Source organism: Emys orbicularis, chromosome 18 (genome assembly GCF_028017835.1).
Source record: "Emys orbicularis isolate rEmyOrb1 chromosome 18, rEmyOrb1.hap1, whole genome shotgun sequence".
Classification (NCBI taxonomy): Eukaryota; Metazoa; Chordata; order Testudines; family Emydidae; genus Emys; species Emys orbicularis.
This window is the reverse complement of record NC_088700.1, coordinates 21188772-21201243: the sequence shown is the minus strand read 5'-3', so window position 1 is coordinate 21201243 and position 12472 is coordinate 21188772. Positions and strand designations below refer to the sequence as shown.

General features: G+C 60.1%; 1 protein-coding gene across 1 annotated transcript in view; it reads left to right on the top strand.

Moving 5' to 3' along the window:
• Positions 1-2168: 2168 nt before the first annotated feature.
• Positions 2169-12472, top strand: part of ABCA2 (ATP binding cassette subfamily A member 2) — a 62779-nt gene continuing 52475 nt past the window's right edge. Inside the window, exons 1-8 of the mRNA XM_065418938.1 lie at positions 2169-2446; positions 3714-3873; positions 5317-5445; positions 6279-6446; positions 7038-7134; positions 8230-8403; positions 8519-8621; positions 8981-9095. Of these exons, the coding sequence (XP_065275010.1) occupies positions 2196-2446; positions 3714-3873; positions 5317-5445; positions 6279-6446; positions 7038-7134; positions 8230-8403; positions 8519-8621; positions 8981-9095 (1197 nt within the window). The 5' untranslated portion in view covers positions 2169-2195. The remainder of the gene's footprint in view (positions 2447-3713; positions 3874-5316; positions 5446-6278; positions 6447-7037; positions 7135-8229; positions 8404-8518; positions 8622-8980; positions 9096-12472) is intronic.

Genomic DNA, 12472 nt, shown 5'->3' with positions numbered 1-12472 from the left:
GGATGCCGAGCCCTGTGTCCAGGGACGAGATATACTGGGCTCAAGCCATCAGTTCGTTGAACTTGCAGCCCCCAGGCAGCAGCTGTCCTGGCCAGGTCACAGGTAGTGCTTGTTCCAGCTGATCTCCCTCCTGCCACCTGGCACTCAGTCACCAGTTCCTCGATCCGCCCGCTCAGCCAGGTGGGCTTTGCAGTGTGCCTGCTTAGCCAGCAGATGTGGGTGGGTTCAGACCTTGGGGGCAGAGCATTCTGCAGGCCAGGGGCCCCTGTGGATGGCGCTCCGCCACCAGCCCCGCCCCCCTGGATAAGGAGGGATCATTGAACCGTCAGCAAACACTGCTGAGACTCCTACTGGAAGGTCAGAGGCTTAGGGGCCCTGTGCTCTCCACCCCAGCCCTCCCTGTCCCTTCCCAGCTCCCCTCCTCTGCCCCCGCAAGCCAAGGTAGCTCTTCCTGGCCCACCTCCCTCCTGCCTGGCATTGCCCTCCCTAGTCTGATATTTCAAACCCGCTTCACTTGCACCACCTGGCTTCCTCAGCTGATTGGTCATTTCAGAAAGCCCCGCCTCTAGGGCGGAGTTTGCAAAGGGCCCATTCATCCTTTGCCCCAGGTGCGTGGCCTCTGCCTGCCCCCGTGCTCACCATGTGCAGCCGCAGAGCTGTTCTGTTGCTCGGGGTTGGTTTGCTGGGGTGTCTCTGAGATCTCTCCTGAACGCAGTGTAGCCACTGCCCTCCTGGCCACTGGGTCTCAGCCAGTTCAGGGAATGGGGCCAGGCCTAGGGGCTGTTGTCCCTGTCCCATAGACCAGCCCCCTTTATTTGCAAGGGAATCCACTCTCCTTCTCTTTCAGCTGTCCCAGGGCCCCGGTCTATCTCTCCAAGCCAATTCCTCGCTCCCTGGGGCTGCAGGGTCCTGGGAGGAGATAGTGACTGGAGAGCATTGTCACTTCCACCCTTGGGCTTTGCAGAGCTCCGTCCCACAAGCACCATCACGCAATATCCCTGGGAACAGCCCCACTTGTGCGCGTGCGCTCCATGAGCTGTCCCAGGCCCTGGGCATCAGTGCAGCTCTCTCCATGTGGAGTGCCCAGTGCTGTCTTGCTCTCTGGCATCAGCGAGGGCAGGAATCGCACCCAGGGGTCTCCACTCCCAGGTACCATGGGGTCCCTAGGGAGGGGATGCCTGGGGCACTTAACATTATTCAGTTTAGTCACCTCTGTTATGTGGCTTCTTCCAATTCCGGCTCCCTTGGGAGAACTGCTGGAGCAAGGGAACCGGTCGGTGTTGACGTGCCCTTGCAGCAGGGCCTGGGCACGGTGAATGTGCCAGAGAGGCCAACAGAATCCCACCGGGTGCTTACCGAACGGCAGAGCCCTACGCAGGGTGCCTGGGTGCAGGGAGCCCGGCAGCTCCACGGACCCACATCCTCTCGCTGAGCAGGTTCATTGCACAGTGCCTGCTGTGTTCATTACACTGGCTGCTGTCTCTGCCTGTCAGCAGCGCGCCCCCGCCAGCTTTAGGGACGCAGCAAATGACCTGGCCCGTACATGTGAGCCTGCCACTGGCACCTTGCCAGGTGAAGTCGGGCCCTGGAGGCTTAGCAGGTGTCGGTCACGAGCTTGAGGCCTCCCGGTATTTTCCTGCAGCTGCTTACGCCCGTTGCGAATGCACAAGGCTGCTGTGGTGTGTTTCCATAGAGCGCCCTGACGCACAGCGCAAGGGGGACGGGGCGTCTCAAGGCACAGGGAATGGGTGACTGGCTTGCAGACAGGTGCAGATAAACGGGACCCCTCCGTGTGACAAGTAGCCCACTCTGGGGGCGCTGGAGGGAGCGGGCGAGGGGCAGCAGGTGGAGGCTGTGGGAGGAGGAGGTGCAAGGCCAGGCCGAGTGCTGATGGAGTTGAATGTTGGGAGGCTGGACGGGTGGGGGTCCAGGGCTGTGAGGGCAGCAGCCCGGGCCCTGGGCAGCACAGCCTGTACCTATGGTGGACCCCGTGTATTTCACGCCAGGGGGTATTTCCTTGGCGCTCTCCTGGCTGGACTTCTTGGCCCTGGTAACTGCTGGGAGAGCGGGACCCGTGGGCACCCTGTGCTGCTGCTGAACCTCTCCCACCCTTGGCTTTGCAGCTCAAGCTGGACGAGGTGAACAGCACGGCGGCCCAGCACCGGCTCCACGCCCTCCTGGAGGACCTCGTGGAGATGGAGAAGGTTCTGAAGGACGTGGACATCCTCTCGGCTCTGGCCAAGCTGCTGCCCCAGGGCGCCTGTGCCAGCAAAGCACCCCCGCCCGCCACCAACAGCACCAGCTGGGGTGGCAACTTCACCGCCGGCACCAACTCCACCACGGAGGAGGGCGACAGGGAGCCCGTGGGAGAGAACCCCCAGGGCCAGCGCTCGGCCTTCGTGCAGCTCTGGGCAGGACTGCAGCCCATCCTCTGCGGGAACAACCGGTAGGAGCTGCCAGGCGGGTGCCCCTGTCCCTGGGATGAGGGGATGAAGGGAGTCCGGGGCTGCAGTAACTGAGGGCACAGGGTAGGAGCGAGGTCCCTTGGCAGAGCCAGCCCAGGGTTGGGGGTGGCATGAGGGGGGTCATGGGGAAGCTGCAGGTTAAGACCAAGCTCCATTAGCAGGGCGGGGAGGGGTGGGCAGCTCCTCCTTTGGGAAGAGGGAGCAGGGATCAGTGCACCAGGCCCAGATGGTCCATTTTCACCCCCCGTGCCTAGGCCTTGGTAGCAGGGCTGCTTTGGGAGCTGGCCAGCCGGAGAGGCCAGGTCAGCCCGTGCCTCGGAGCTTGCACCCCCTCTCTCTGGCAGTGCGCCCTCCCACCCCGGAGCGTAGTCCGTGAGCAAGGCCATGTGGGGAAAGCCAGGCTGGCTGCTGCCCGCGTGGGTCTGCACATCCTGCCCACGTGTCCTTGGCTGTGGGCGGGTTTCCACGCCGCCACGGCACAGCTCTCGCTGCACCAACCCCACGGCGTCTCGCTGACTCACCAGCGTGTGAGTCAGTGTGAAACCGTGCTCGGGCCTCTCGTGCACTGTCCCCTGCACAGCACGAGACGTGCAAGGTGTCAGCAAAGGGAGTGCCCCCGAGAGCCTGGCGGGGAGGGGCGGGACCAGTTTGCCCAGGGGCGGAGCAGGTTCGTGCCGCTGCCCTGAAGGGAGCAGGAGAGGACCGTGGAGTATCACTGGCGGGAGGGGAGCACTCCAGACAGGGCTCCGTGCAGAGCAGCTGGCTCGGTACCAGGCCTTGCCTTAGTGCTACTGTGGGACCCCCGGGCATGTGCCAGGACTGGAATGCTCGGCAGGGTCCTTGCCGCCCCCACCCCACCCTCCTCCGATGTACACATGAGGCAGTGGGTTTAGTGAGCGCCCTGTACAGCACTGGCACCTACTCTCCAGAGGGACCTCGAGCTGCAGGTCCAGTTGCCACACAGAGGGGAGGGGCCCTGCCTTGGCGGGTGGGGATGCTGGGGTGACTGAAACTCCTCGTCCTTCTGCAGCCTGGGTGGCTATCAGAGCCCTCCATGTCACTGAGGGCGGAGGAAGGCACCTCGTGCCAGGTATTCGCTGAGGGTGCAGGCTCCCTGCCATGACCCTGCTGCTGGCACGTTACCCTTTGCTGTGGGGTTGAAGTTCTGGTGCCCACGGTGCATTGGCAGCGCCTTGCGCGGCTCCCCCATTGGGCCCCAGGACTGACCCTGTGTGGTTCCCTTTCCAGCACCATCGAGCCCGAGGCCCTGAAGCAGGGCAACATGAGCTCCTTGGGCTTTACCAGCAAGGAGCAGCGTAACCTGGGACTGCTGGTGCACCTCATGACCAGCAATCCCAAGATCCTTTACTCTCCTGTCGGGACGGAGGTGGACAAGGTCATCCTGAAGGTGAGGGCGCTGGCCGGCCCAGATGGGCCTGCACAGGGCGGCCTGGCCTGCTGGCCATCAGACTCTAAGCCTGCTTCTATTGAGGGGCCCCCTGGAAGCCCCTAAGGTCTCAAAGTCCATGGCTAGCCAGGGTGGTGCCGAGCAGCTCTCTGGAGAGCAGCTTGTGGCAGGCAGCAGCGCTTAAGGAGCCGGGTTTAATGGATCGCTCCAGCCCTTGAGCTGTGCCAGGGAGCCCTGGGGGCCCATTGAGCTCTGCCTTGGAATCGGTAATTAAAGCTCAGTGACTGAAGGCAGCATGCGGAAGGGGAGAGGGAAGGTATTTTCCCTTCCTCCAGCTGAGTTGCTGCTGGAGGCCGAGCGCAGCATGGCTGTGGGCTCAGTGTAACATCTGCAGCGGGTCCGGGCTGCGTGGCAGCCAGCCAGGGTGGTTTCCAGCCCAGCACCGCAGGCTGCTGGCCCAGTTTGGCCTGTTTGTTACACGTCGGAAGCCGGGTGTTCGTTTCCTTTGTGGTTTCCCCTGACATCGCCGGTCCCAGTGCCGGGCACGTGACAGGAAGGTGCATGATGCCAGCCCAGGGTCAGTTCCCTGAGGCCTAGCGCTGCGTGAGGCTCGTTACACCCAGGCAGTGAATGGCAGAGGCCAGCGAGAAGGATGCTGGTTTAGTAGCATTGCGTACCTGCTTTGCATACAGGTAAATGCCCAGGCAGAGAGGAATTAGGTCCCGGGGTCCCATCTGGAGGCCAGCTGCATCAGTGCCATTCCCTAGCGGCGACCGGGCAGGACCAAGGCCGTGTCTGGGTTACAAGAGTTGCACTGATTTAATTACATTGGTTTTAAAGTGACCTAGTTAAACTGGTGAGGGCCCCTACCATAGATGCACTGAAGTGGGTTTAACCCTTGCTTAGATTGGCTTAGTGTTGTCTGTATTCTGACAAAGCCTACAGGCCAGGGCCGCATTGTACAAACCCAGAACAAGCCAGTCCCTGCCCCCAGGAGCTGGCAGCGTAAGAACAGACTCGACGGCGAAGCGGGGGAGTACAAGGGAATGGGGAGATGCTGCCCAGCGGGACAAGCCGGGCGCACAGCCAACTGGCTGCCTCCCATTGTCCACAAACGACTGACTGAAGCTAAACTGATCTGGCTGAGGGACAGGCCACTTTAAAGGCGTGTCTCCACTCAAAGGGAATTTGGGTTAAGAGGGGGTGGATTTCAAGTGCAGTAGCTACTCGGGAGTAATGCCGTGTGTGTCTGCACTGGTTTGGCTTGTCTAGCCTACACAAGGCCCAGCTCTCCCTGCTGTGTAGGGGTCCTTAACCCTGCTCTTGTGGGAGCCGTAATGACCGGGGCAGCATAGTGGTCCCAGTCCCAGGCATGCAGTGGGGCCAATGCTCTCCCATTGCCTCCACGTCCCCTGCCATCTCCGCTCCCCTCTCTCCCCACAGGCCAATGAGACCTTTGCCTTCGTCGGGAACGTGACTCGCTACGCCCAGGTCTGGCTGAATGTCTCCTCTGAGATCCGGGGCTTCCTGGAGGAGGGCAAACTGCAGCGGCGGATCCGCTGGCTTCAGGAGGTGCTTGCGGGCGGGGGAAGGGGAGGAATGGGTTTGGAGCGAAGCCAAGAGACGGATCTCATCACCACAGCAAAGTACATTTGACCTGCTCCTGGTATTATGGCAGCAGGTCCTGCGGGATCCCCATCCCGTTGCAGGGCGTTACTTCAGGGTGCACAGCCCTGGGCCCATGTCCTCTAGCTTCCCAGGCGGGTCACTGGCATTACCAGCTGTGCTGCAGGAATCCGGGTGTGGGGCTGTTATTGGGGGAGGGGGGAGCTGTCGCCCCCTCAGCCTGTCAGCTCCCGGACTTTGTGTCCAGTCTGGGGGGTGGGAGCCAACATTCTCAGACCGGGACATCACTGCTGAGTGACGCACAGTTTGACCACTCAGGTGCCTAGTTATATTAACATGACAGGCCAGGGAAGGGGAGAGACGTCTTCTGGGCCCCTTCCCTGCTCCTGGCTTTGCTGAGGCTGCTGGCTGCCTCCAGCTGCCCCGTGACCGGTGCACCAGACGCCATGGCACATGCCCTTTGCTGGGCCCTCTCTCTGTGTAGTGCATCAGCCCAGCAATTCAGGGCCAGATTCCCCCCAGCCCTGCTTCGTTCCTGATGGCCGCGCAGGGCGGCGTAAAGCGCCCCTGCTGGTGAGAGCAAGGGGGGCGGATAGGGGGGCGTTTGCACGGCTGCAAATGATGGTGCAAGGCAGGGGGAGTGGAGCCATCCACGTGTGTTGCACAAGTAGCACCAAGAGGAGATGGGGTGAGGTATGGAAGCCCCTCAGTTCCTCTGCACCATTTCATCCTTTCTTCCCTCGGTCTGTCTCTCTCCCCGGGCCTGTCTTTCTCCCCAGTTCACCACCGACCTCCACAAACACCCCGAGATCCTGAACGCTTCGGACAACAACCTCCTCCGTAGCTTCATCAACGGCAACTTCTCGCTGCCCAACGCCAGCGCCCTGCTGCAGCAGCTGGACACCATCGACAACGCCGCCTGCGGCTGGATCCAGTTCATGTCCAAGGTGCGGGCGACGCAGCCTCATGGAGCCGAGCCTGGGTCCTGCCAGGCTGCCCGGGAATGCTGGGAGGCCCTGCTGCCTCTGTCCCAGGGCTCTTCTAGGGGGCCTTGTAGTAGCTGGGTGGTCTGTACCCTCTAGGATCCCCTGGAACCACAGGTTCAAATCCCAGCAGGTCTGAGTCGGCCCTTCCTCGCTCTAGTTTGCTGTGCCAGGATCTTTCACCTCAGGCCGCAGTGCGTGGGCCTCCCAGAGCACTCTGCTGAAGAGTGGGGCGTAGCTGGAAATGGGGGTGAAGGCGGGGTAGATCCAAGCGCCTTTGGCAGGGCTGCTCGCCGGACTCCGCTTGGTGGCCAGCCACAGCCACGGGGAGCCCTGTCCTGATGGAGTAGCCCCTGGGTGTGCAGAGAGGTGGCTCCGGCTGGGCACTGGCAATGCACTCTGCTCGGGCTCCCTGTTTACACCCCCGTCCCGGGGCAGTGTTTGGATGCAGCTGACTGTGAGGGAGTTGGGCAGAGCGGCCACAGGAGTGTGCCCAGGAGCGCGGGGAGCTGTTCCTGGGCCGCGGGGTCTCACGGGGCCTTTCCCTCCTGCCAGGTCAGCGTGGACATCTTCAAGGGCTTCCCCGACGAGGAGAGCATTGTGAACTACACGCTGAACCAGGCCTACCAGGACAACGTCACGGTGTTTGCCAGTACGTCCCAGCCCCAGCCTCGCGCTTGCCTTCCCTCTCCTCTCTCCAGTCACTGGGCCACACTTGGTTCCTCTCCCTTGTCCATTCGCCACCTTGCTAACTCGCCAGCTTGGAAACCAGCCCCCGGCTTTGTCTGTCTGCCCTGAGCCCAGCCGGCTGCCCTGGGGTTTGAGCCCAGCACTTCCGGATACGTGGGTTTGGATTTGGGGGGTTACCAGGGTGCCTGAGTTCAGAGAGGCCCATTCGCTCAGCCACCCCATGGCCTCGGCTAATACTAGGCCCTGGCGTCTGGGAACCTGCTTCACTGCAGCTCCCCCTTTCGTTAGAGCTCCTCATGGGAGTGCGGTTTGGCGCGTATGTTGCTCAGTGTCTCAGCCAGATCCAGCACTGCTGGGAGCGCCCATCCCCCATGGAGCCCAGGCAGTAATTACGGGAAGTTAGCAGTCCCTGGGGAGGCTGGCACGGTCTGTCCGCTGGTCCCTGTTCTGTTAGTGCTCGCAGCATGTGCAGGAGGTGTGCAACCTAGGGGGATCACGCTTGTGCCGTGAGCAGGGAGCGCGCACTGGCAGGTGGCCTGTACAAATGCTAGCCGGCGGGCTGCGCGTTGGGCAGGTCACTCATTTCAGATACAAGGATCCCCTCCAATAATCCCCATGTGTATCATCCGTAGCAGGAGCAGAAGGCAGGAAGTCGCTGGTATGGGAGAGAGCAGGAGGCTGGTCTTGGCTCTGCCACTGATTTGCTGGGTGACTTTGGGCAAGTCACTGAATGCTCTATGCCTCAGTTTCCCCAACTATAACATGAGGGAGTTCTCTTAAGGCGGCTGCAGGTCTTAATTCAAAGCCCTGTGAGATGCTCCAGTGGAAGGCGACCATTGTTGGTTCCCTCCTCTCCTGTTCTGGATTCTCGCTGCCCCCTCGTGTGGGGTCTGATCTGAAGCTCACTGAGGTCAATAGGACCCCATTGATCTCTTTGGGTAAGGCCCTGGGCATGTGGCGTGAGAGTACCCTCCCTGCCCCAGCGTACGCTGGCCCCAGAGCTGGCAGGGAGAGGAAGGCCGCCCCATCTTCAGCGCTCTGAGCATGCTCTCCCCAGGTGTGATCTTCCAGACCAACAAGGATGGCTCCCTGCCCCCCCATGTGATGTACAAGATCCGGCAGAACTCCAGTTTCACCGAGAAGACCAACGAGATCCGGCGGGCGTACTGGCGGCCGGGCCCCAACACGGGCGGGCGCTTCTACTTCCTCTACGGTTTCGTGTGGATCCAGGGTGAGTGGCCTGGGGGCTTCCTGCCAGCAGCCTCACGGCAACGCCCGCAGCACCCTCTGGACGAGTGGCACCGTCCCTGCCCCTCGCTGAGCTGGGCTCTTCTGTCTCCCCTCAGACATGATGGAGCGAGCCATAATCAACACCTTCGTGGGCCATGACGTGGTGGAGCCTGGCAACTACGTGCAGATGTTCCCGTACCCGTGTTACACCAGGGACGAGTGAGTAACGCCGGGGGTGGGTGACGGGGGAGAACGGCAGCAGGAGTCTCATGTCATGTCACGGGCTGCAGGGACCTGACAGGCCAATCCCAGCCCCTGCCTCTCCCCTGGGCAAATACCTTGCTAGGCCCAAGCGGCCGAACCGAAATGGAGACAAGGCCCCAGCGCAGACAGTGAGGCGAGAACTGGGCATGGTGCTTAGGGCTGAGGGAGGCTGGAGCAGAATTGATGGGCCCCTCTTCCACTTCCTTCCATTCCCACCAGCGAGGGATGGCGCAGGGCTCCCCGTTGCCCCAGCCCCACCAGGGGAGCCTGGCCAGCAGGGCGCTCTCATGGTGCTTTGCTGCTCTCTTCCCCAGTTTCCTGTTCGTCATCGAGCACATGATGCCCTTGTGCATGGTGATCTCCTGGGTCTATTCGGTGGCGATGATGATCCAGCACATTGTGGCGGAGAAGGAGCATCGGCTGAAAGAGGTGGGGACCCCCAAGCACCTGCAGGCAGAGCCATGGGGCGCTGGGATTTCGCGTCCCTCTTGGGGCCTGCTGGGGCGGCAGGGAGCGGGGGTAGGAAGGGAGATGGTTGACAGCACAATCCAGTTGCGTGGAGGAAAGGGGGAGAGTAGCACTGCCCATGCCTGTCCTGGCATAGGTGGGGCCACCCGCTGGGCCCTGGTTGTCTAGCTGGGCTCTGTGGAGGGGTGATGCTGGTCCACATCTTTGCTTCCAGCCGCTGTGTTGCAATTGCAATGCAAGAAGCTAAGGGACCAGGAAGTGCCTTTGTGGTGTAACCTTCTTTCCCATGTCAGCAAGTGCTGGCCTGGCCCAGAGATGTTATGGGACCCTGATCGCGTGATGTCTGTGCCATTGCGAGCATGGGGTAGGTGCCTGGTAGGACATTTTCCACCCATGGGGATGTTTGTGGACCCCTGAGTGAAACGTTACAGGGAAAGCCCCGGGGCCTGATTCTCTCCCCTGTGTAAATTGGGGTAACTCCATTGAAATTGGTGTAAAATGAGAGCAAGCGAGAGGAGAGACAGACCCATGGTTGCTTCCGTTCTCCAAACCAGAGCACAGGAGATACGGCTCCAAGTTCACCCCCAGCTTAACCCCACTGGAGTTGGTGAGACTCCCGGGGGTGGGTTTGTCCCCTACTAATCGCTCTGAGGCCAAGGCGTGCTCTGTAATTCCCTGGCTCGCTGCAGGCCCGTGTCATTAGCTGCCGAGGGCCCTCTGCAGCCGTAACACAGCACGGGCCCTAGGACCAAGGTGTCGCTCTCTGGTTGTCCAGGGCTGGATGGTGCCACAGGGATATTTCCACCTGTAGGTGCCTGCGCAAACACAGCCTAAGGCAGCAACGATCCAGCCTGGCTCTCGGAGCAGTGGGATCGCACCGCTGGCTCTGTTCCGTGGGGAACATCCCTGCTTGGTGACGGGGACAGAGGAGCCGGCGGGGTCTCTTCTACCTCGGACACCGAGGAGCCCCTTTCCATGCCCCCTCCCAGTTCTCCCCATCACCTGGTTACTGCTCCTGGCAAACAGCAGCACTTTGTTCTTGGCCGGCACTGGCTTCCCACCCAGAGCTTGGCTGCAGGAGCAGGGAGGGTCCGGCGGCTAACGAGAGCATGCTGAAGGCACTGGGGCGCAGTGCCAGGCACAGATGGCTATCAATCCTGGGCAGTGTGAGACCAGCCTGCCTTTGCCAAGTTCAGGCATGGCAGGCTTCTCTAGGGGGCTTTTCCCGGCCCTGTTGGATGCTCTACTGAGCAACGCAGACGCAGCAGAACGGACCATGAAGGCTCCCAGCCCGAGTCTCCTGCAGCCCTGCTCACTGATCTGCTTGTGCATGTTCCCAAGGTCTCCTGATTGGGATTCCCACAAGGAAATCAGCGGTGCCCTTGCTGGCCAGACACACTGCTTCCCTGGCATTGAGATGTTGGCATCCCACAGGGCTCTGCCGGGACTGTGCATTGTCCTTCCCTGAGACCCTGCACAGAGGCAGCACAGGCTGTGTAGTTTGGGAGCCAGAGAGAACCACAGGGTCTGTCAGTGTCCTGCAACCCCAGCCCTTTCGAGCCATTACCCACAAGCCCTGTCTTGTCTGGGCCCCAAGGGGCAGCTGGGCTTAGGCAGGCTGAGCAAGGAGAGCGGGTGGCTTTTCTCTCCCACAGCAGCTGTGGCCTTCTCTGCCCTCCTCCAGGGGCTGAGTTAACATGGGACAGGACCCAACCTTGGCTGCTGAAGGAGCAGAGAGCTCTGCGCATTCTCTGAGCCATCAGTGTTTCCCTTGCTTGTGGCGTCATCCTCTATCCCCTTTGGGGGGTGTCAGATCCACAGGATCAGTGCGATGGCCCCAGCTTTGGAAGGGTCTCTAGGAGGAACCCCCTCAGTGTGCCAGTCCCCCTAGGGGTCTCGCTCTTCCTCCAGGGTGAGCCGCGCTGCTTCACCGCCTCCTTAGACTGAACCTCTGGGCCTGCAGCACCCCCACTTCCCACCGTGAGCCCCGTTCAGCGAGTCCAACTGAGACAGGCCCCGAAGGAGGCTGGTGCACCCTGGGGATTGATGCACCTCACCCAGCATTGTCAGAACAGCCGGGTTTATTCCTTAACTGGAACGCAGCGTGGGAAGTCCTGAGGGTAGCACAGAGATGAAGGTTAAGAATAGTCCATTCTGGTTAGTTCAGAGCCCAGCCAAGCTGTAGTGAGCTCCATTGCTCAAGCTCTGTCTCTCCATCTGATTTCCTTTGTCAAACTCCAGGTGAGAGCCCCGACTGCCTCCAGCAGCCAACACTTAACCCCTCCCACCTACCCAGTCCCTTGTTCCCGAGCTGGGGAGATGCTGCTCAGCCCCTGCGGAGAGGCGGGGAAGCCTATATCTCTCTGAGGCCTTGGTTGCTAGGTATCAATGTCCAGGCAATTAGATTTGCTGTTGTCTTTTCAGAGGCTCCATTGATAAGGGAACCCAGATCCAGACAGCCAGGTGACACCCATATCTATGTCTCTTTGCCCGCTATGAGAGCAAACAGCCCTTTCCCACCCCCTAGGTAACAATGCAGCACATGGGGAAACTGAGGCACACACACGCTTCATAAAAGTACTACCAACAATTCCCACTTCATCACAGGGGCCATAGCATCATAGAATCGTAGGACTGTAAGGGACCTTGAGAGGTCATTTAGTCCAGTCCCCTGCACTCAAGGCAGGACGAAGTATTATCTAGACCGTCCCTGACAGGTGTTTGTCTAACCTGCTCTTAAAAATCTTCAATGATGGAGATTCCACAACCTCCCTAGGCAATTTATTCCAGTGCTTAACCACCCTGACAGTTAGGAAGTTTTTCCTAATGTCCAATCTAAACTGCCCTTGCTGCAATTTAAGCCCATTGCTTCTTGGCCTATCCTCACAGGTTAAGGAGAACAATTTTTCTCCCTCCTCCTTGTAACATCCTTTTATGTACTTGAAAACTGTTATCATGTCCCCTCTCGGTCTTCTCTTTTCCAGACTAAACAAACCCAATTTTTTCAATCTTCCCTCATAGGTCATGTTTTCTAGACCTTTAATCGTTTTTGTTGCCCTTCCCTGGACTTTTTCCAATTTGTTCACATCTTTTCTGAAATGCGGCGCCTGGAACTGGACACAATACTCCAGTTGAGGCCTAATCAGAGCAGAGCGGAAGAATTACTTCTCGTGTTTCGCTTACAACACTCCTGCTAATACATCCCAGAATGATGTTCGCTTTTTTGCAACAGCGTTACATTGTTGACTCATAATTAGCTTGTGGTCACTATGACCCCCAGATCCCTTTCCGCAGTACTCCTTCCTAGGCAGTCATTTCCCACTTTGTACATGTGCAAC